The sequence below is a fragment of the Tachyglossus aculeatus genome, chromosome 1 (assembly GCF_015852505.1).
Source record: "Tachyglossus aculeatus isolate mTacAcu1 chromosome 1, mTacAcu1.pri, whole genome shotgun sequence".
Lineage (NCBI taxonomy): Eukaryota > Metazoa > Chordata > Mammalia > Monotremata > Tachyglossidae > Tachyglossus > Tachyglossus aculeatus.
The window spans coordinates 154,928,094-154,950,744 of NC_052066.1; the positions used below are offsets into that span (position 1 = coordinate 154,928,094).

At 45.1% G+C, this 22,651-nt stretch overlaps 1 protein-coding gene across 4 annotated transcripts; it reads right to left on the reverse strand.

Annotated features, from left to right (window-relative positions):
- Positions 1-917: 917 nt before the first annotated feature.
- LOC119930563 (alpha-1-antichymotrypsin-like) lies at positions 918-18,399 on the reverse strand. 4 transcript variants are annotated; one of them, XM_038749042.1, is made up of 7 exons: positions 18,263-18,399; positions 16,090-16,201; positions 14,637-14,744; positions 9,097-9,765; positions 5,140-5,410; positions 3,312-3,459; positions 918-1,427 (listed from the first exon to the last, which is right to left on the reverse strand). In XM_038749042.1, exons 2-7 carry the CDS (start codon positions 16,145-16,147, stop codon positions 1,203-1,205), a joined length of 1,479 nt encoding a protein of 492 aa, XP_038604970.1. In that variant the 5' UTR covers positions 16,148-16,201; positions 18,263-18,399; the 3' UTR covers positions 918-1,202. The 4 variants fall into 4 exon arrangements, with proteins under 4 accessions (XP_038604970.1, XP_038604977.1, XP_038604996.1 ...); XM_038749049.1 differs by lacking the exon at positions 14,637-14,744; XM_038749068.1 differs by lacking the exons at positions 14,637-14,744; positions 16,090-16,201; positions 18,263-18,399 and adding an exon at positions 10,491-10,631.
- Between the last annotated feature and the right edge of the window lie 4,252 nt (positions 18,400-22,651).

The following is a 22,651-nucleotide window of genomic DNA, read 5'->3' on the forward strand; positions in this document are numbered from 1 at the left end:
TTCCAGGGCACCTGGGCCACAGCACATCAGCTGGAAAGCTCTGCCTTTATGATCTTAAAAGTCCCATTTGATACTGTAAAAGAAACCTTCCTGGGCTGTTTAAATGATCCCCTTTGATTCTATTTGATCTGGAAATAGTTTCTTAGGAGAAGGATACTGAATACCCTGTATAAGTAATCATTATCAGCCTCTTTCTGCACTTTATTTGTTGTTTCCCCACAAAACAGAAAACTATCCTACATCACTACCCAACTCTTCTTTCCCTCCCCTCTGATTTTCTCTGATTTTTCAGTCCTTTAATCTCTGCTGCCTCCCTTCTGGATTAAACAGGGCAGGCTGCCACATCTATTTCTACTCCATTCATTCATTGTCATGGCTAAGCACTGTACTAAGTGCTTGGGGGAGTACAATATACAATAAACAGGCAAGTTGTGGGCAGGAAATGTCTGTTTACTGCTGTATTACACTCTCCCAAGCCCTTAGTACAGTGTTTTGCATACAGTAAGCATTCAATAAATATGATTGAGTGACAAATTCCCTGCCATGAGTTTACAATCTAAACCTGTGGATTTGAAAGGCAGCTACTCCCTTCCCCCACTTTTCCCTAAAATTTCTTATATGAAGATGTTAAATTGTCAGCCCTTTGGGACATTTTAGGCTTCTTTGGTGTGTGTCCCAGGAATCTGGTTCAGGGCTCCATACATAGCAGGTGCCAATCTATACAGGTGGGCAGAATGATGATTGAGTTCCAGCTGCTCCTGTGCCCCAGGGGTTATGGGATTTGCACCAATGGTGCCTCACATGTCTTGCGGATTAATCTGAGAAGAGAAAGAGGGAGAATGGCTTTCTCCCTTTCTTCTCCTCCAATGGAGGCCCCAGGTAGGCCCATAACCCAAGAAGGCAAGGAAAGAACCATGTTAAACAGAAAGGAAGGTGCCCCAAAACTACACATGAGGCTAATTTATTTCAGTAATGACTTGTTTAGAATTTCTAAGCACATGAAAATAATTTCCCAAATAATCAAACCTGTCAACCCCCAGAACCAACCCTCTATGCAGCTCAGAGCCATTTGGACCCATGAGGGAACTGGGAGCTCAGAGAGGGCCAGCAATTCTGATGGGTTTACCCAGCAAATCGGTAGCAGACCTGGGATTAGAATTTGGGACCCCAGGAACTGCATTATGTCATGTCCTCTGGACATTTCAAAGATCCAATTGGAGGATTGTTGTATCATATGGGTCGACAACTTTTCCCAGGAAGAGAATGCTCCCAGTGAGCGTGTCCAAAATGATCACCAGGAAGGGCCTGTTGAAGCAAACAACCTCAATAGGAAAAAATTCTGGTAAAACCAAGGGTATTTTTATGACTGTGTCTGCTGCCGCTTCTGTGCCCTCCTCGCTCACATTCAGAAGGGCTTTGTGAAACACCTGCAAGGCAAAAAGCCCGGAGTTATTTGTCTGAGAGCAGATGAGGGAAATGGAGGAAAAACCGGAGTGTCACCCGAGTGCAGGAGCACGAGGCCATACGGCAAAATGTCTGCTAGATTTGGGACTGCTAACAAATCTTGGGACCGCCTGCTTCCCCTTGTGGGGCAGAGACTCGGTGGCAACTGCAAGCACCCTTGTCTGACGTTCCCAAAGGGATGGAACCCCTACTAATAGCTGTAGCATCTATATGTTGGAGTGCACTGTACTAAGTACTTGGAAAGCACAGAATAAGAAGTGGCAGGCTGCCTAGCCACAAGAAGTTTACACTCTAATGGGATGGACAAACAAAAATATTGAGGACTAAATGAATGACTATGAATAAATGAGTAATGGAAATGAATAATAGAATAGACCCTGGGTCTTGTATTGACATTGACAAGTTGGAGGGATTTCTTAAGGCCCACCCTAATGGGGAGACGTTGTCCGGAGACCATCGATTCCCAACTCCCATGAGTAAAGGTCCTGTCTCAATTTAGGCAAAAGAACCACCAAATTGAGCACTCTCTCCCCATTTGGTTGTGTCTCCTTCCCAGGAGGCTCCCTTACTATGTCATCCCAGTGAGAGGTTCTGGTCCTTTGGGACCTCCTGACAACCAAAAGGAGAAGGAGCTTTCCTCCCTGTTGAGATTAACATGGTGCTTGATTTTTTTCTGCTCTCCTCCCCTCATTCAGGTCTTCTTCTAGACTGTGAGCCCACTGTTGGGTAGGGACCGTCTCTATATATTGCCAACTTGTACTTCCCGAGCGCTTAGTACAGTGCTCTGCACACAGTAAGTGCTCAATAAATATGATTGATTGATTGATTGATTGATTGATTTCCCCAGAGCTTGGAGAGCAGCCTCTGAACTCCAGGGGATTCCACACTGGCAGTGTTAAACAGAAGCAAGCTGGCCTAGAGGGTAGGGCATGGGAGTCAGGAGGACCTGGGTTCTAATCCCAGCTCCACTACTTGCCTGCTCTGTGACCTTGGGTAAGTCACTTAACTTCTCTGTGCCTCATTTACCTCATTTACAGGGATTAAGACTGTGAACTTCATATGGTTCAGGGACTGTCCAACCTGATTAGCTGATATCTACCCCGGTGCTTAGTACAGTTCCTGACACATAATAAGACCTTAAAAATACCATAAAAAGGGGGATGAAAGAGTAGCTGAGTCACAGAAAAGGTCAAGTCCTTTCTATTAAGCCGTGCTGGTTTGTGGATATTATCAGACTCCAGCATCAATCTAAAATTGCCAACAGCCAAATCAAGTGTTGTTGAGGATTTTATTTAGGAGCCACAAGGATGACAGCCCTCTTGAGAGATTAATAAAAAAAAATCCTAACTATAGGTGCCAGGTACCCAAGAAAACTCCTGCAGCCTCTTGTGGAGACAGGAAATCCAGAGAGAAGATACTGTTGTCACGTTAACAAATTACCAAAACTTACAGCTGTCAGTGTCATCAACATTTGTTTTGGGTATCTATTTACGCTACCATACGTGGAACTAAATCACTAAACTAAATTCCCTGAGAGAATTTGGAAAAGTTCAAAAGCTTCTTAAGCCCAGTTGAGCAGTGAATAATTTAATAGTGTGTTTAAGAAAAACAGTGTATTTTTTTATTAAAATCTTGCTTCGGGTGGTAGAAACTGGTTTAGACCCTAAACCTCTAGACCCTAATTGTAGTGTTAAAAAACATAATTCAATCAACGGTAAATGACCTTAACTTGCCTGGTGCTTCTGAACTAAGGACAATCCCAGGGCATCTTAAACAGAAATGACATTTCTCCCACCAAGAGTGTCTGTCTGAAATGTAAAAGTGAACACTGAACTTTGTTAGCTTACTTTTGAAAGCTTCAGATTTGGTCTTCCAGTGATTTTGGAAAGATCAGCCTGCACAGTGAATACATCATCAATGCCCAATTTGATAAGTATCCTCTTCAGTTCATAATTTTCAGTCATGGAAAACCTTGGAAAATGCAACTCCATTGGCCTAAAATGAGAAGGGGGAAAAATAAAGGATCATTATACCTTCTTACACATTGCCCTTGCCAGTTGTTCCAAATGTTTAACTCCCTCTTCTAACCCCTTGTCCCCCCACCTCATCCATCTCTTACCCCTAATTACCTGTCCACCTACTATATTGAAAAAATTGAAACTATCAGGCATGATCTTTCTAGAAACTCACCTGCTCATCTTCAGTCCCTCCCTCCTCCAGCCTCTTTTCAACTTTCCCATCCTTCCCAGCCGTATCTCGAAGCATTTCCCTGTCTTCTCTCAAATCCACCCGTGCATTCGACCCCATCAAGCAAAAACTCCTTACCACTGACTTTAAAGAACTCAATCACCTTGCCTCCTCCCTTCTCACCTTGCTATTCTCATACTACATCCCAGTCTGTAGACTTAACTCTGCTAATGCCAGCCAACTCACTGTACATCAGTCTCATCTAACAAGTCACCGACCTCTCGTCCGCATCCTGTCTCTGGTCTGGAACACTCTCCCTCTTCATATCTTACAGACAATTACTCTCCCCACCTTCAAAGGCTTATTGAAGGTGCATCTCCATCAAGAGACCTTTCCAGACTAAACCCTCTTTTCCTTTTCTTCCACTCCCTTCTGCATCACCCTGACTTGCTCCCTTTATTCACCAGCCCGAGTCCCTCAGCACTTGTGTACATATCCATAGTTTATTTGTTTATATTGATGTCTCTCTCCCTCTCAAGACTATAAGCTCGAGTGCAGGGAATATGTCTTTTATACTGTTCTGTTGTACTCTCCCAAGTGGTTAATGTGGTTCCCTGCACACATTAAGCACTCAAATATGATTGGTTGATTGATCCTACACTGATAACTCCACTAGGAAATGAATCTGGAAAATTCTTCTTTGACATATATTTGGAAGAATTCATCCTGCTCAAGTGGCCCTTTTTTTCTTTTCTTTTTTTTTTTTTTGCCCAAATTAATGCATGTTAACTTTCTGGACCATTCTGCACAAAATGAACTAAGATGTATGCTTGTACTCTGCAGTTGAACTTATTTTTTGTAGAGTTGTTGGGTTGAGGAATGAATCTACTGGGTAAAAGAGCCCTAACATCCTCAAATACAGGACTTAGCTCTAAATGTTTTTCTAGCTCCATTAATTGTCTGTGGTTACAATAGTGTTTCTGAATTTCTCATATGTTTCTAAATCTTCAGGTGCAAGGTGTTCCTTGCATGGTTTGTGTGTTTACTGTTATCTGGTTACATTTGGTGGAATTGCTGGTGGAGGCCAGGTTGGATGGAAGTAATCTGAGAAGGTCAGGGAACATGTTTAATAAATCTATCTTATTGTATTCTCCCAAACACTCAGTACAGTGCTCTACACACAGTAAGTGCTCAGTAAATGTGATTGATTGAAGTAACCCATTAGGAGCCATTTAGGTTTATCATTGTTTTCATTGATATTTATTGAGTGCCTATTATGCTCTGAATACCATACTAGGCACCCAGGGACTGACAATCTAGTGGAAAAATAAGCACCCACAGGGCAAGGAACATTGAACAGTTAGATGTTCTTGACTCTGAATTCAGGCTCACAGTGGGTTTCTTGGGTTTCTGGGTCCATTCTTCTTTGGAATCTCCCCACTCTCTTCCTACCCTCCACTGCTGCCTGGTCAGAAACAGGGGCATTACCTTATCTTGAGTAATCTATTCCACTGTATCAGTGTAGCTCCTGAGAGGGCATTTTCCACCTGCTGTATTTTCCCTTCATGAGGGAGAATGAACAAGGCCGAAGTCCTATGTTTGTATTTCATTTCCAAGACTGAACAGGCCAGTTTCGTATCCTGGAGAAAACGATGGTATCCTTGTTGGATCATCATGGGGACTTTAAGAACCACGTTGTTAGCTGGGTAGAATTTTTGCTCCCGCGTGTCTTTGGGGTCAAAGGGCATCACCCACTTGGCTTCAGAAAAAGAAGAAAGTGTTACAGGGGAAACTGGGTAGATGTGAATCCTTCTGTTTAGATTGTGAGTCCCATGTGTGACAGGGACCATGTCTGCCCTGATAATCTTGAATCTGCCCCAGTGTTAAGCACAGTGCCTGGCACATAGTAAGTGCTTAACAGGTACCATTAAATAAATGAATAAATAAACCCCATGGTCTCTGGGAACCAGAGGTGAAAGTAAGTCAGAAAGGTCCAAAACATCTACTAGGAAAACAGTATGTGTGGGTGTGGCTGCTTTGCTATGAATTATTTCAAAATGGACACTTTTTCCCTCTGGCACTGAGATCTGGCATAAGTGGCCATCCCTTGGGTGCCACAGTGACATCATTTTCATCAGGAGGCTGGCTGTGGAGTATGGTCTTCACAACAAGAAGAGGGGCTGGGTCTCCACGGTGTAAGGGGTATGAGAGTGAATCCACTGGAGGAGAGGATTGAAACCTTGAGGTGTCCCCAGCCACATGGCTATCTGCCTGTGTGGCTTGTGTGGCCAATGAGACACCCAATGAGAAAGCAGGTAAATGAAAATTACTCTCCCCGTCTTCAAAGCTTTATTGAAGGCATATATCTCCTCCAAAAGACCTTTCCTGAGTCCTCCTTTCCTCTTCCCCCTTTCCCTTCTGCGTTGCCTTGACCTGCTCCCTTTATTCATCTGCCCACCCAGCCCCATAGCACCTTTGTACATTTCTATAATTTATTTATTTATATTAATGTCTGTCTCCCCCTTTAGACTATAAGCTTGTTGTGGGCAGGGAAGTATCTGTTCATTGTTGAATCGTACTCTCCCAAGCACTTAGTACATTGCTCTGCACATAGTAAGTACTCAATAAATGCAATTGAATGAATGGTATGGGGGTGGGCATAGGAGGACGTTTGTCCCATGCTTTTGACCAGGAAGGACCAGAGGGAGGCAATAGAGAAGGCAGTGGAACGCCTCCTGTTTGCATCTTTCCTCCTTCTTCCTTCTTTTCTTATCTTTTTCTCTTCCTCCCACTTTCTCCTCCACTTCTTACTCTCCAGTTTCCCTCATCTCCAATGCACTCCTCACTCTAGCCCCAAGTTCACCCTCAAATGTAAAGTTGCAAGTTGGGTCCCCTGGAGGCCAAGGAGCCCGAGTACCCCTCTATGCTGGGATGGAGGTAAGTTGGCAATACAGAAGGGAGTGGGAGAAGAGGAAAGGAGGGCTTAGAGAAGGCCTCTTGGAGGAGATATGCCTTCAATAAGGCTTTGAATAGGGGGAGAGTAATTTGCCTGTCCTATTTAGAGATGGAGGGTGTTCCAGGCCATAGGCAGGATTTGGGCGAGAGGTCAGGGGTGAGACCCCTGGCTGCTATGTAACTTTAGACAAGTCACTGGGCCTCAGTTTCCTCATCTGTAAAATGAGGATTCAATATCTGTTCTCCCTCCTATTTAGATTGTGAGTCCCATGTGGGATAAGGACTTGTATTAACTCATATCTACCCCAGGACATAGAACAGGCCTCGATGGATAGTTAGCACTTAGCAAATACTATGAAAAAGTGCCATAAAAACCAAATGCTCTTCTTGAGGCATGTGTGCTGGGTGGGCTATTAGGAGAATGCAGGACAGGGAGCTACTTGAATTACTGTACAGAGACAGGAAAGGGAACATATATGTCCCTGGAGGGCAGAAAAAATACAGTGGAAACATGGTGAAGCCCCATTTCACACAATGCCACAAAGCATAGGCTGTTGGAAGAGTACTGAAGCAGAAAACCCACCTCGGGGCACAGGAATTAGTGCAAGGCAGGGAAGGATGGAAGTCACTCACCTCAAACAAACTCTTTGTGACGACTGGGGCATAAGGAGGCATAGGAGAAATCAATTGACTGTATTTATTGAGTTAAGGTCAGGGAATATGTATTGTACTCCCCCACGCACTTAGTCCAGTGCTCTGCGGATAATAAGCACTCAATAAATACTATTGATTGATTCAGTGCTTACTGTGTGCCGAACCCTGGGATTCATGCATGGGACAAAACAATACAGTAGAACTGACAGACACATTCTCTGCCCACTAGGAGGTAACAGTCTAGATGGGAGCTTGCAAGTCTAGAATCTGGAGAAAACAGGTAGGTCCAAAGTAATACTGTGACATTCACTCGAGGTGGCCCTGCACATAGAGGTGGTTGGTGGGAGGGAGGGAATCTCAGAAGTTGCTAGACTAAGTAGAAACTTACTCTTGAGGATCCCCTCCCAAGGCAAGACTAATTGGTTTTAGTACCAGGAACTTAGAAACTGGAACACAGGGAAGAATTGGGAGAAGGATTAGGAAGTCTGTGCTCTTTCCACTAAGCCATGGTGCTCCTTATCAAGAAACATAAATCTCTGTCCCTAAAGTTACTCATTGACAGTGCAAAAGACAGCAATGAACAATATGACCCTCTAGACTATGAGCCCATTGTTGGATAGAGATTGTCTCTACCTGTTGCCAAATTGTACTGTCCAAGCGCTTAGTACAGTGCTCTGCAAACAGTAAATGCTCAATAAATATGATTAAATGAATACAGCCTCTAATGGTCTCAGTCAGTGCTTCTCCCAAAGTCCCTAATTTATTACTAGGAATGGTAATAAGCCTCAGGAGACTTGGCCTCATTCTCTCTCTGCATTTATTCTAATTTGATCTGCAAAGTATTTAGCAGTGGACTATCTTTTTTCCAATAAATTTATCTGGATTTTCTAAAGCACTGATGAATCTATTTATACTTGCCTAAGCATTCACATATAAATGTCTGTTCAATTGACTTATTTTGACTGTGTTGTAAGTATTTTTGTGTTTGTCTCCCTCATCAGTGTTTAAGTAAGTTATAGGCAGGGAACTGGTCACTTTGTTATTCTGTACATCCCAATTGCCTAGAACAATGCACTTTGCCAAGTTGTAGAAGTTGTAGTACTTCTACAACTATTACTATAGGGTCCTTGAAATGGTGGGGAGATATAGGGAGGGGAAAAGGAACTGGAACCATCAAGGCAGGAGCTGTGGAAGAGGCAGCAACGGAAAGCTAGTACAGGGAGAGTTGGAGGGGAGGAGGGAGAAGAGGGAAGAGAGGAGGAGGAGGAGAGGGAGAAGAGGGAGGAGAGGAGTGGGAGGAAAACGACGATGATGATGACCGGTGCCAGCCCTGGGCCTGAGTCCCCTGCTCCTTTGCCTTTGGAGAGTAATCAGGTAGAAGCCTTTGTCATGTACACGTGTGCTCTGGAATTTAATCAGCGTCCTTACTAAGTTGGTAGAGTGGACAAACAGCCATCCGTTCTTACCATTCTTCAGGCAGTTAGCCTGGCAACTCCTTGATAGAGAATTTTGTTTTCTGTAGGAATGTTTTCCCAGGATGAGCAGAACAACATCAAGGAAAGAGGATGACACTAGGGGTCAGGTGACCAGGTTCTGGTCCTTTCTTTGCCACTCAAAGAAAGTTCTTTATGCCTCAGTTTCCTCAGCAGTAAAATGGGGATAGGTTACCTTCTCTCCCTCCCTCTTAGACTGTGAGCTCCACAGGGGAAATGGACTTTGCCTGATCTAGGTGTCCTGTACCTGCCCCATACCTCAGCATATAATGTACACTCATTAGCTACCATTAAAAAAAGAGAGCAGCATTGAAGTCAATTTTGCATCTTTCTGGTCTCTTACCTTTAAAGAAAACGTAACTCACAAGCACCATTGCAGTTCTAGAATTGAGTCCCTTAACAATATCCATGATCCTTCCCCGGGTCTTATTTGCCACGTAATCGTTGATGTGCTTCTCTGCCTGTGTGGTGTCCTGGAAGTTGGTAGGGAAAGCTTTTGAAGAGTACAGCCTGTGGGCTTCACCCAGAAATTTCTGCCACAAGTTCAGCTGCTTCCGTATGAACAGTGTATTACCCATATTCATCTGTAGCTCATCACTTGGAAGATTCACAGTGTGGATGAGACTTTTGAAGCCCTCATGGATTTCATTCTCTGTGATCTTGTTGAGGTTAAAGCCAAGACCCTCCAGTATCTGCATCTGGGTGGTGGACCTGGCCCCCAGAGACAGCATGGCAAAGGCTGTGGAGATGCTCAGCGGAGAGAAGAAAATATTCTTATCCGGGGTATCGGTGGCCAACAGCCTGTACAGACTGAATGCAAATTCAGTGTTGGTAGCTATTATTTTGTGGATGATTTGGGTTTTTCCCTGAAGACCAGAGCCTTGGAAATGGTAGTCAGTGGTCCTTTTGGCTCTAAAGTCATGTTGGGCTTGGCTGTGGTTAGCAACCAGATGCCCACTGAGAAATAACCACAGTCCTAGGGTCGGCTGCATTCTTGTTGATCTGCGACGTTCTGTAATAATAAAAATAATGGTGGTATTTGTTAGGCATTTATAATAGTAATGTGATAATAATAATGGTGGTATTTGTTAAGTGCTGGAATCAATAGAAGCAAATTGAGTTGGACACAGGGACTCACAGTCTTAATCCCCATTTGACAGATGAGCTAACTGAGGCACAGAGAAGTGAAATCACTTTCCCAAAGTCACATAGCAAAGAAGTAGAGCCAGGATTAGAGCCCACATCCTACTGACTCCCAGCCTGTGCTCTATCCAGTAGACCATGATGCTTCACTAGGCCAAGCCACTGTAAAGAATCACAGGGGAGCTGGAGAAGAAAGAAAAAGGCTGCCGCCAAGTGTGAGAGGGAAGTGAAGATGAAAGATGGGTTTGTACCTGGCAATTTAGGCGGGGTTTGAAAATTTGAGCAGTTTTTACTGGAATCTGATCAGATAATAGCCAATCTGGGTCCTTAAAGCTTCCTGTGATGGTCTTCAGCCCTAAATCCCAGCTGAAATATACCCTGGAATCACTTGGGAGGGTCTGAGATCCCATAGTTCATCTCTTCTCCAGAATGGACAGTATCTGAGCAACCCACAGATCCTGTTCCCCTTCTTTAGCTTTCACCACCCTCAGTGCCCTCAAATCAAACATTCAATTTCGCCTTCCTGGGGTTGGCTAAAGGAAGCTCAGGGAGAAGAAATCCCTCCGCATCCTTCGGCTTCCCAGGTTTATACACCTGGAACTGTTGCTTCAACCCAAATCTCTGGCAGATGCCAAAGTCAGAGATCTGAGCCGATGCCTTGTAAGATTTATTAAGTAATGAATGGAACAAAATTCTACTTTGATGTCCTGCGAACACCTCAAACTTATGTCCAAAATGGAAGTGGGTGGGCCTGAGACCTGGAGCAGCATGGGATGACATCAAAAAGAAAATTCAGAGATCAGAGACTGGTGAAGAAGGGAGAGATGCAAGAAGAATCAATTCATTGGACCAAGCAGAGTCTGGGTGTTTTACACCAGCCTGCCCCTGCAATACGAGGAAGGTAAACAAAATGGGACACCAACGGCAAAACAAGATGGAAGAAACTGAACATCTGGTCCTGCCGTTGACATCCCTAGTGTGGAAGTGCTAAGGCTGCAGAGTAGTCAGTGACATTCTGTACATCCAGCTTGTCCTGGGCAGTGGACCAAGTTAGAGCAAGTATTGACCTGGAAGCTTGGGCAACAGGACAAAGGCAAAGAAACCCAAACTGTCTAACACTAGAAACCAGTGAATAAAGTCATCCCCACAGCCCCCAGTTCCTCCTCAAGAGACTGGGAGTTGTTTATTTCTGAGGGCATTTGGCTGTGGAGTTGAGCAGGAAAGGATATTTGGGTTTGGTCAAGTTGCCTGAAAAACACCATGAAGTAGTGGATAGAGCATGGGTTTGAGAGTCAGAAGGTCATGGGTTCTAATTACGGCTCAGCCATTTGCTATATGACCTTGGGCAAGTCAGTTAACTTCTCTGCCTCAGTTAACCCACCTATCAAATGGGAACTGTGAGCCCCAAGTGGGACAGGGAATATGTCCAATGCAATTTGCTTGTATCTACCCTAGTGCTTAGTACAATTCCTGGCACATAGTAAGTGCTTAACAAATATTATTATTATTATAATTATTATTAGGGAGCTAGTTGTCCTTACCAGGAAGCAAAGCTATGAGTGAGGCAAAGGACCCCAGGATGCTGCAAGAATGTCCCCAGATCCTCCTCTATTAGGGGAGGATACAGGAGACTGTAAACTCACTGTGGGGAGGGAGTGTTTCTACGTTTCTATAGAGAAGCAGCATGGCTTAATGGAAAGAACACGGGCTTGGGAGTCAGAGGTCATGGGTTCAAATCCCAGCTCCACCAATTGTCAGTTGTGTGACTTTGGGCAAGTCACTTTACTTCTCTGTGCCTCAGTTCCCTCATCTGTAAAATGGGGATGAAGACTGTGAGACCAACGTGGGCCAACCTGATCACCTTGTATCCTCCCCAGCACTTAGAACAGTGCTTTGCACATAGTAAGTTCTTAACAAATGTCATCGTTATTTTGTTATTATTTATTACTAACTCTGTTGTACTGTACTCTCCCAAGCTCTCATTACAATGTTTTGCACACAGTAAGTGCTCAATAAATACTATTGATTGACTGGCAGTCTAGTGCAGACATAGCAGAGACCTCTCTTGTGGTGACTACTGCTGCAAGATGAGCTAACCAGGGAATTCGCTGAACTAGGCTTCCAACCCCATGCCAATCTCCTTGCAATATCAGTGCTTGAACTCTGTATCAAGCAAAAACTCCTCACTACTGGCTTCAAAGCTCTCCATCATCTTGCCCCCTCCTATCTCACCTCCCTTCTCACCTTCTACAGCCCAACCCACACACTCCAGCTCCCGTTGTGCTAACCTTTTCACTGTGCCTCGTTCCCACCTATCCCAGCATCGACCCCTGGCCCACGTCCTAGCTCTAGCCTGGTGGAATGCCCTCCCTCCTCAAATCTGCCAAACTAGCACATTTCCCCCCTTCAAAGCACTACTGAAAGCTCACATCCTCCAGGAGGCCTTCCTGAACTAAACCCCCCTTTTCCTCTGCTCCCCCTTCCCTCCCCATCACCCTCACTTGCTCCCTCTGCTCTACCCCCCTCCCACCCCAGAGTTCTTGTGTGCATATATGCACATATTTATAATTCTAGTTATTTTATTAATGGTGTGTACATATCTATAATTCTATTTATATTGATGCTATTGATGCCTGTTTGCTTATTTTGATGTCTGTCTTCCCCCTTCTAGACTCTGAGTCCATTGTGAGCAGGGATAGTCTCTATTTGTTGCTGAACTATACTTTCCAATCACTTAGTACAGTGCTCTGCACACAGTAAGTGCTCAAAAATATGACTGAATTAATGAATGTCCGATTTAGCTGGGGAGTGAAGCTATTTACTCTTCACTCAAAGCTGTGAATGCTTGTGACCTTGGTCTTGTATTTCCAGTGGTTCCTTGACAGTGCAAAATTCCAAACTGTCCTGGGAGCTTTTCCCAGCACATTGCTCTGAATCATGATACATAACCTTGGATCTCCACTCATCCCCAAAACTGGCCCCTCCAGTCAATCAATGATATTTATTGAGCACTTACTGTGTGCGGAGCATTGTTCTAAGAGCTTGTGAGAGTGCTATGCAAAAGAGTTGGTAGACACATTGCCTTCTTATAATGAAGAAGTTACCTCAGTTACCTCACCTGTAAAATGGGGGTTAAGGTTGTGAAACCTATGAGGGATAAGGACTCTGTCCAACATGGTTATCTTCTATTAACTCTAGAGCTTAGAACAGTGTCTGGCACATAGTAAGTGCTTAACAAATACCACAATTACCATTATTATTATTATTAAGGAACACAAATATACGGTCTAGAGGAGAGTTTTCAGTCTAGAGTCACAGTACAGTCCAGCAGCACAATAACTAATCACCATGCATGATAATAAGAATAGTAATTATGGTATTTGTTAGTACACTGCTTGACACATAGTATTTAAATGCTGGGGCAGATAGAAGATATTTAGGTTGGACACAGTCCTTGTCCTACATGGGGCTCACAGTCTAAGTAGGAGGGAGTTGGATTTAATCCCCATTTCACAGATGTGTAAACTGAAGCAAAGTCATGCAAGAGACAAGTGGCAGAACCTGGATTAGAACCTAGGTCCTCTGACACCCAGGCCCATAGTCTATCTACTAGGCCCTGCTGCTTCCCTGTCATACATCTGCTCAGGATTGGCCTAGACCAGGGCCAGCAAGATAAGAAATCACATCGGGGCTCACTACGAAGGGGGTCGTAATGGTTAAAAGTTTGAATAACCCAACCTGCATCAGAAATATCACTTGTGTGACATAATAGGTGGGTGGGTAGTTGAGGGGTCTTTCTGGAGACATGCTCTTTGAATGTTTCAATGACATCTTGAGCCAACAGATGCATACCCCATAATATGATGTCATCAGGGACAGTAATTTTTTTTTGTTCCTTGAGTGGCCAAAAATCTGACTCCACCCCTGAGAGAAATGAGGTGTCTCAAACCTAAACTCGCAACTTGCTCTTCATCCCCCAGCTACTTCAAGCCCTGCAAACATTCCTGGATAATTGTGAAAATACTGACCCTCTGGCCCCAGGTGAAAAACAAACCCCAAACCGAACTTGGCAACCACAATCGACAATTAATTCCCACGGTCTCTGCCCCACAAGCCACACTAAAAAGCACATATTTTTTTCTCCTTCAGGAGTTTTCTGAACAGACAACTCCTCCTTCAGGATGGCATGGTGCATTTCATTGGGAGAGCCAAGTTGGATCCTACAGGATTTTGTTCCTGAAAACTTGAGGAAAACATGGAATTTGATAATAATAATAATAATGGCATTTATTAAGTGCTTACTATGTGCCAAGCACTTTTCTAAGCACTGGGGAGGTTACAAGGTGAGCAGGTTGTCCCACGGGGGGCTCACAGTCTTAACCCCCATTTTACAGATGAGGGAACTGAGGCACAGAGAAGTTAAGTGACTTGCCCAAAGTCACACAGCTGACGATTGGTGGAGCCGGGATTTGAACCCATGACCTCTGCCTCCACAGCCCGGGCTCTTTCCACTGAGCCACGCTGATCTTCCCAACATGGTCGTAGGTCAATGGCCTGGCCCTTTAGCCTAGTACGCCTCTTCACTCAAAGTGAAGGTGCGAATAACAAAGTATAAATCTCTCCATGGTCCAGCAGAAGCTCAGAGCATGGGGTCAGAGTGAGAAAGCTAGAGAGTGGCCCAAATTTGGGTATCAAGCGGGACAAATGAGACCATTCTGGGTATGAGAGGAAAATAATTACCTCCACCACGTCCACAGCAGCTCTTCCTGTTTTCCTCCAGTTTGCTGGGCTGGGAAATACTTACCGAATGGTGATTGGATTGGTTGTGCCAATTATGAACTAGATTGTCTGTGAAAGAGGTGGAGCCAATGATGACGAATCTTATTTACCAGGTTGTTTCCTTGCATTTCTCCCCTGTGGTGAGCTGGATGGCAGGCGGGGGCTTGGGATCCTAAGCTAGAGCTAGGTCAACAGTGCCCACTCATCAACTGCCCCCTTGGTTGTCATTAGGAAGTGATAAGGTCTAGTGGAAAGAGCACAGGTCTGGGAGTAAGAGGACCTGGGTTCTATGCCAGGCTCCACCACTTGTCTGCTATGTGACCTTGGACAAGTGACTTCACTTCTCAAGGCCTAAATTTCCTCATCTGTAAAATGGGGATCAAATCCTACTCCCTCTTACCTAGACTGTGATTGCCATGTGGGACAAGGACTATGTCCAAACTGTTAACCTTGTATCTACACCAGTGCTTAGAACAGTACTTAATAATAATAATAATGATAGCATTTATTAAGTGCTTACTGTGTGCAAAGCACTGTTCTAAGCACTGGGGAGGTTCCAAGGTGATCAGGTTGTGCCACGGGGGGCTCACAGTCTTCATCCCCATTTTACGGATGAGGGAACTGAGGCCCAGAAAAGTGAAGTGACAGGTCCAAAGTCACACAGCTGGCAATTGGCGGACCCGGGATTTGAACCCCTGACCTCGGACTCCAAAGCCCGGGCTCTTTCCACTGAGCCATGCTGCCTCCCATACTTGGCACATAGTAAGTGCTTCACAAATACCATAATAATAATGATAATTGTCCTGCCACTACCTGGAAAACAAGACAGTATGGTGGTTGTCCCCTTTACTAATAATAAGTACTGTATTTGTTAAGCACTTACTATGTTCCAAGCACAGTTCTAAGCACTGGGGTAGATACAAGGTAATCAGGTTGTCCCATGTGGGGTTCACAGTCATTCATTCATTCAATCACATTTATTGAGCACTTACTGTGTGCAGAGCACTGTACTAAGCACTTGGGAAGTACAAGTTGGCAACATATAGAGACAGTCCCTCCCCAACAGCGGGCTCACAGTCCTAATCCTCATTTTACAGATGAGGGAAATGAAGCACATAGAAGGTAAGTAATTTGCCCAAGGCCACAAAGCAGACAAGTGGCGGAGCCAGAATTAGAACCCACGTCACCTGACTCCCAAGCCCATGCTCTATCCACTAAGCCATGCCATCTGGCCTTACCTGACTCCCAAGCCCATGCTCTATCCACTAAGCCATGCCATCTGGCCTTTGAACACCAATTGATTGAGGCAGCAGCTACTTGTCTCCTAGTGTGAGGCTTGAAGGGGCAAGACAATGCACATGGACAATGGGGAGGAAAGAGAAAGTGGAGACGGGGAAGGAGAGTGGGGACTTACCCTTCCTCCCTGGTGTTGATGCCATCTGCCATTTTTCTGGGATAGTCTGAACCAACATTTCTGTCTCCTCCACCTCCTTGTCATCTTCACCCACAGATCTTGTCTTTCCACCCTGACAAAAAGCAGAGAAACAGAATGGCTCAGTGGAAAGAGCATGGGCTTGGGAGTCAGAGGCCATGGGTTCTAATCCCAGCTCCCCCACATGTCTGCTGTGTGACTTGGGGCAAGTCACTTAACTTCTCTGTGCCTCATTTCCCTCATCTGTAAAATGGGGATTAAGACAGTGAGCCCCACGTGGGACAACGTGATCACCTTGTATCCTCCCAGTGCTTAGAACAGTGCTTTGCACATAGTAAGTGCTTAACAAATGCTGTCATTATTATTATTAAAAGCAGGACACTAATGGACCCGATCAGATTTGTTTCCCAAATAGTTGAATCTCTTATTGAGGCAACTAAGTGTCATTATTTCTGTTGGCCCCGAGAGAGAACCAGGAGTTCAGAAAGGACAAGCAAGTCAGTCAGGGCCACACAGCAACTCAGTAGCAGAACCGAGATTCAAATATGAACCTTAGGAACTGTGCCCTATTGTGCCCCTGGATAGCTCCCCCTCCCAATTTCCTCCCCCCAAATAGGGGACTGTTTTCCTTGTGGGTTGACATCTTTTCACAGTATATATGTTTCCTGCCCATGACAAATTTTTCCCAGCAATAGAATGTTCCCAGTGACTTCTCCCAAAATGCTGATTTATTGAACTGTGCAAATGTAAAGCATATTTTTATGCCTGTGGCCACTGCTGCCTCTGTGGCCTTCTTGCCCACGTCCAGCACAGATTTGAGAAACATTTGCATGACAAAACCCTCGTGTTATTGATCTGTGCCCAGACAAGGGAAATGGAGGAAAATAACTGTTACTCCCAGGGAGGGGCCAGGGGCCACACTGCAAAGTGTCTGCTAGATTTGAAACTTGTTAACTAAGCCCTGGGAAAGATTGAGAACTCTAAGATCCTTGTGGGCAGGGACTATGTCTACTAACTCTGTGGTACTGTACTCTCTCAAGCAGGAGAAGCAGCATGGCATAGCGGATAAAGCTGGGCCTGGGAGTCAGAAGGTCATGGGTTCTAATTCTGGCTCCACCACTTGTCTGCCAAGTGACCTTGAGCAAGTTACTTTACTTCTCTGGGCCTCAGTTACCTCATCTGTAAAATGGGGATTGAGACTTTGAGTCCCAAGTGGGACAGGGACTGTGTCTACCTGATTTGCTTGTATCCACCCCAACACTTAGTACAATGTCTGGCACTTAGTAAGCACTTAACAAATACCGCAATTATGTTATTATTTCTTAGTACAGTGCTCTGCACACAGTAAGTACTCAGTATGATTGATTGAGGAATTGGACCTTCTGCTTCCCCTTCTGGGATATTCTTAATAATAATAATAATAATAATAGCATTTATTAAGTGCTTACTATGTGCAAAGCACTGTTCTAAGCACTGGGGAGGTAACAAGGTGATCAGGTTGTCCCACGGGGGGCTCACAGTCTTAATCCCCATTTTACAGATGAGGGAACTGAGGCCCAGAGAAGTGAAGTGACTTGCCCAAAGTCACACAGCTGACAATTGGCAGAATGGGGATTTGAACCCATGACCTCTGACTCAAAGCCCGTGCTCTTTCCACTGAGCCACGAACGCTTCTATTCTTGGGGTAAAGGCACTCGAGTTGCATGTGTAAATGATCCTTTCTGAGGTCCCACAGTGTCTCGAATCCCTATTAGAGCCATCTATGTGATTTGAACTGGGGGTTGCTGTGGGGATGGCAGAAGGAGAGTCTCATAGATCCGCAATGATGGTGGTGGATATCCTGGCTGTAGTGGCTGGAACCCTCCATCCCTATCTCCCTCTGATAAAGGTCCTTGACCATCTCTCTTTTTAGGCAGAAGAATCACTGAGAAGAGTTCTTCCTCTCCCTGTGGTTTTGGCTCTTTCCCAGAAAGCAATGGGCCCTCCATCGATCATCTTCTAAACCCTAATCCATTTCTTAAGGACCTAGAAGCTTCTCTTGTGTTCCTCTGGTGTGCAGGGCTGTGAAATATCTATGGTATGGTGATCAGAATAGCCATGCTAATTCGACTAGATGATTTGTTGAAGAGCTGGAGCAAATGATGATCTTACTTACCAGGTTGTTTACTCTTGTTCTTCCTGTGGTGAGCTGGACAACAGGTGGGAACGCAGGGTGTCGGAATGGATCTAGGTCAACGGTACCCGCTCCACAACTGCCGTCTTTGAGGAGCTGCCAGGGAGTTGGAGTAAGAGTGGTGATGGTGGCCGACTCCACTGCCCACTCCCTGGGGCAGGGCCTAAAGAAGGACTCAGAAAGGGATGGAAAGAGAGGGACAGGGGAAAGTGAAATAGGAGAAAGAGAAGGGGAAGAGCAGGAAGAAATAGAGACAGGAACTATGGGGACTTACCTCCATCTTCTCTTCTGCCTCCTCCTTCTCCTCCTTTTCTGCCATAGCTTTGCCAGGGCCTCCATCTGCCTGTCACAATGATAGTTTAGCCCCAGTAGTTCTGTCTTCTCCAACGCCTTGTTATCTTCAGTATCTGATAAGGGATTTGGTCTCCCCACCCTGACTTGTAGCAAGACCCACTGAGCCTAGTAAAGCGTGTTGGAGAGAACCCTAAGAAAAACCTAAGAAGCCTGTCTGCCCTTCTGAAAGGGGCCCCTCACTCAAGTTCCAGGCTGGCCCCGGGCACCGCGCTCTACAAAAACCTTAATTACAGTTCACCTCGATTCCTCTTCATTTCCACAGGCTCACAGGAGCTGTGGGATCTGGCCTGGTGAGGGACAGGCATGGACCAGCTGGACACGAGGGTAGCCTCAGATTCTGAAAGCATGGTGACCCATCTGTCCATCTCCAATGGATGTTATCAGTCCTTCTCACTTACACCTGGTTTCCCAAGAACACCAGGGCTTGTGTTCATGCTGAAGCCTGCATAAGGAAAACTCACACTTTTATACTGACCCCATGTCAGTCAATCTTATTGATTGAGTGCTTACTGTGCGCAGAGCACTGTACTAAGTATTTGGGAGAATACACTGTAACAATACACACATACATTCCCTGTCCACACTGAGCTTGCACCATCCATATGCCACTGCTGTTTTTTTTTGTGCTGACCACAGCCCTCTGCTACTGATATCCTGGGGACCCTGTAAAAGAGCCCCCTGCCTCAGCAGCCCAGCATAGTTATCCAAAGAACAAACCAACATAAGGTTTTTGAGGCAATATTGTTTTCTGAAGGCAGGGGTCCTGGAGGCTGGCCATCCCACATAGCTCTCTGGCCTGAGCTCCTCTGGACCTTCAAGCTTGCTCAGGAGACACCTCCCCACCCATTGTCCCCTGTGCCCCCCCACCCCCGGGCTAACATCTCATGCTCTCCTTTGGATCCACCCCAAAGGCATGTCTTACTATCTCTGACATAGCTTCATGGGTGGTTGGGGAGCTTCTGAACTGTCCCTGGAGATTTTGAGGTGTTTCCAGGCTGAAATTTTGTGTAATTTGTACAAGAGATCCCCGTCATTTCAGCTGACATGACATCTGTGCTTGAAAATTCTTCTTTGACAACCCAAGGAGGGGAGGAGAGGGAAGCCTCTTCATCCTCTTGTCTCTACGTGATTGGTGTTTTCTACTGATGAAAGACACTCCCCTTCTTGCTCGTTTGTGTGTTTCATGATTTAAATGCTCATTTTGAAGATGATTAGATCATTCTTCCCTTGTCCAGTTCTAAGCTGTCCACCCTGAAGATAATTTCTTTTCATTTCTTTGCTGCCACTATTAACTGTATATGTGGATCATCCTATCCTCTATCCACCATCTACTCCTTTGTCATTACCAGTTGCTGCCCCACCCCATCTTTCTGCTTCCCAACAATTTTGTATACACCAAATCTTATATTTCTACACATGTGACATCACACTGTGCTCTGTCTTGACAGAAGTAAGTTGTTCAGTGAATGTTCCCAAATTCTGCCATTGTGTTCTGGCCAATGAGTTTCAATGTAAACACATAAAGTGGAAGACCTAATCTGACCTATCATTATATGACCTCATCCTCACCCCACAGCCTTCAAATATGCTCCTTGACCTCTGGACTCTGGACCCTCTCAAACTATCCCTGGCTTTCACGTCTCTTCTTGACCAACCCTCCCTTCTGTCAATACTAAAATCCATGCCCTCTTCACTGGACTAACTCTCCTGTCTCCCTGTCTCTCAAGTCACCAATCCCCAGATCATGGTTCACCCTCGTCACCCACTTCCTCTGCTCCTGCTGTGGTGCAGCTGAAAGCAGTCAGTAGAAATACAGACACTGAGGCAAATCCAGCCATTTCAAATTTATTCTTCCCTGCTGTAATTCAGGTCCCAATTCTGATCAACAAATTTTATACTCCTCTCATGTTCCCAGTGTACACCAACTATTCCGAACACTTAACTTCCTCTTGGAGTTCCTAGAACCGAGTTCAACCTCCCTGTTGCCCAACAACCTTGTCGACTGCTTTGTTAGCAAAATAGAACTCTTTCCTTGTGCATGAGTCATACACTTGTGTCTGGGATCTGTTTCCATTATCAGAGTTCTGTAAAAGGTGGAAAAATGATGCAAGAAGAAGAATCATTTTTTCTCTGGGGTAGAGAGGCCACAAAACTGTTCCTCCCAGTCTCGACATTTCAGTGTATTCAGAACTACATGACATCATCCTCATTATCATTGTGTTATTTGTTAAGAACTTGCTATGCACCAAACCCTATATTAAACACTGAGTTATATACAAATACTCAGCTCGGACACAGTCCTTGTCCCATGTGGAGTTCATAGTATAAGGGGGAGGGAGGGTGAGTATTTCATTCCCGTTTTCCAGATGAGGAAATTGAGGCACAAAGAAGTTGTGACTTGTTCAAGGTCACACAGCAGGCCAGTGGTGGAGTTGGGATTGCAACTGAGGTCCTCTTACTACTAGGCCCAGTTTCTTTCCACTAGCCCATCCTGTTTCCTATCTACTTAACTCCATACCCACCCCTCTCCATCCCCGCTGCCTTACCTCCTTCCCTTCCCCACAGCACCTGTATATATGTATATATGTTTGTATGTATTTATTACTCTATTTATTTTACTTGTACATATCTATTCTACTTATTTTATTTTGTTAATATGTTTTGTTTTGTTCTCTGTCTCCCCCTTCTAGACTGTGAGCCCACTGTTGGGTAGGGACCGTCTCAGTATGTTGCCAACTTGTACTTCCCAAGTGCTTAGTACAGTGCTCTGCACACAGTAAGTGCTCAGTAAATACGGTTGATTGATTGATTGGTTGTGGGTGGGAGGGGGAAGTATGCTGCACATCTGCATTTAGGGAAACTTAGGACTGCTTCATGATGCTGATTTATTTCATTAATGAGTTGTTTGCATTTTACAATTTCTAATCACATCAAAGAGAAGCAGCGTGGCTCAGTGGAAAGAGCATGGGCTTTGGAGTCAGGGGTCATGGGTTTGAATGCCGGCTCTGCCAATTGCCAGCTGTGTGACTTTGGGCAAGTCACTTAACTTCTCTGTGCCTCAGTTACCTCATCTGTAAAATGGGGATTAAGACTGTGAGCCCCCCCATGGGACATCCTGATTTCCTTGTAACCTCCCCAGCGCTTAGAACAGTGCTTTGCACGTAGTAAGCGCTTAATAAATGCCATTATTATTATTATTATTATTATTAAATGTCCCAGTTAGTTGAGTCTGTCCTCCAGAATCACCCCCAGAGCGAGCTCAGAACCCTTAGTCCCTGTGACCACAAGAGGGATCCGGGGACTTCGAAAGAGTAAGCCATTCTGCCGGGATCAACCAGCAAGTCGACAGAACTAGACCAGAACTGGAATTTGAGACCTGTGTTATGCTGGGCCCCTGGACATATCCTGGCCTCCTCAGGAGGATTGGTTTAGAATTGGGTTGACAATTTTTCCCAGGAAGAGAATGCATCTAGTGATTTTATCGAAAAACCGATCACCAGGAAAGGCCTTGTCGAACAGAACTACTAAGGGAGGAATGAACCGTGCTGACTTGTACAGTATTTCTATGCCTGTGGCCACTGCTGCCTCTGTGCCCTGCTGTCCCACAGGCAGAACAGGTTTGTGAAACACCTGCAAGACAAAAGTCTGGAGTTATTGGTCTGAGAGCAAATGAGGGGAGTGGAAGAAAATCAGGGTGTCATCCCCTGGGAAGGGCAGGAGGCCACCCATTAGTTTTGGGGCCATTAACTAAACTCTGGGAAAGATCGGGGACCCAGGCCTTCTGTTTCTCCTCCTGATACTTGTCCTGTGCTAGAGATTTTACTGCTGCACCTGCAAGTGCCCTTGTCTGAGGGCCCCTAGGTTGTTGTAGTAATAGTAGTATTTATTGAGCACCTCTTTGGTGTGGTGCAGTGCATTAGGTGGTTTGGAAGTTTAGAATAAACACATTCCCCCAACTCCCACCAGTCAAGCCCATCTCTCTTTTTAAGATGAAAGAACCCTTGAGATGAGCGGTAT

Bases quoted from the DNA above. Each gene is read 5' to 3' on its own strand.
- LOC119930563 (XM_038749042.1), bottom strand. From the start codon at position 16,147: ATGTTGGTTCAGACTATCCCAGAAAAATGGCAGATGGCATCAACACCA. The intron at 9,766-14,636 runs GTAATTATTTTC...TTATTATTACAG, and splicing joins CTGCTGTGGACGTGGTGGAG to AACGTCGCAGATCAACAAGA. The intron at 3,460-5,139 runs GTAATGCCCCTG...TTCTCATTTTAG, and splicing joins AATAGATTACTCAAGATAAG to GCCAATGGAGTTGCATTTTC.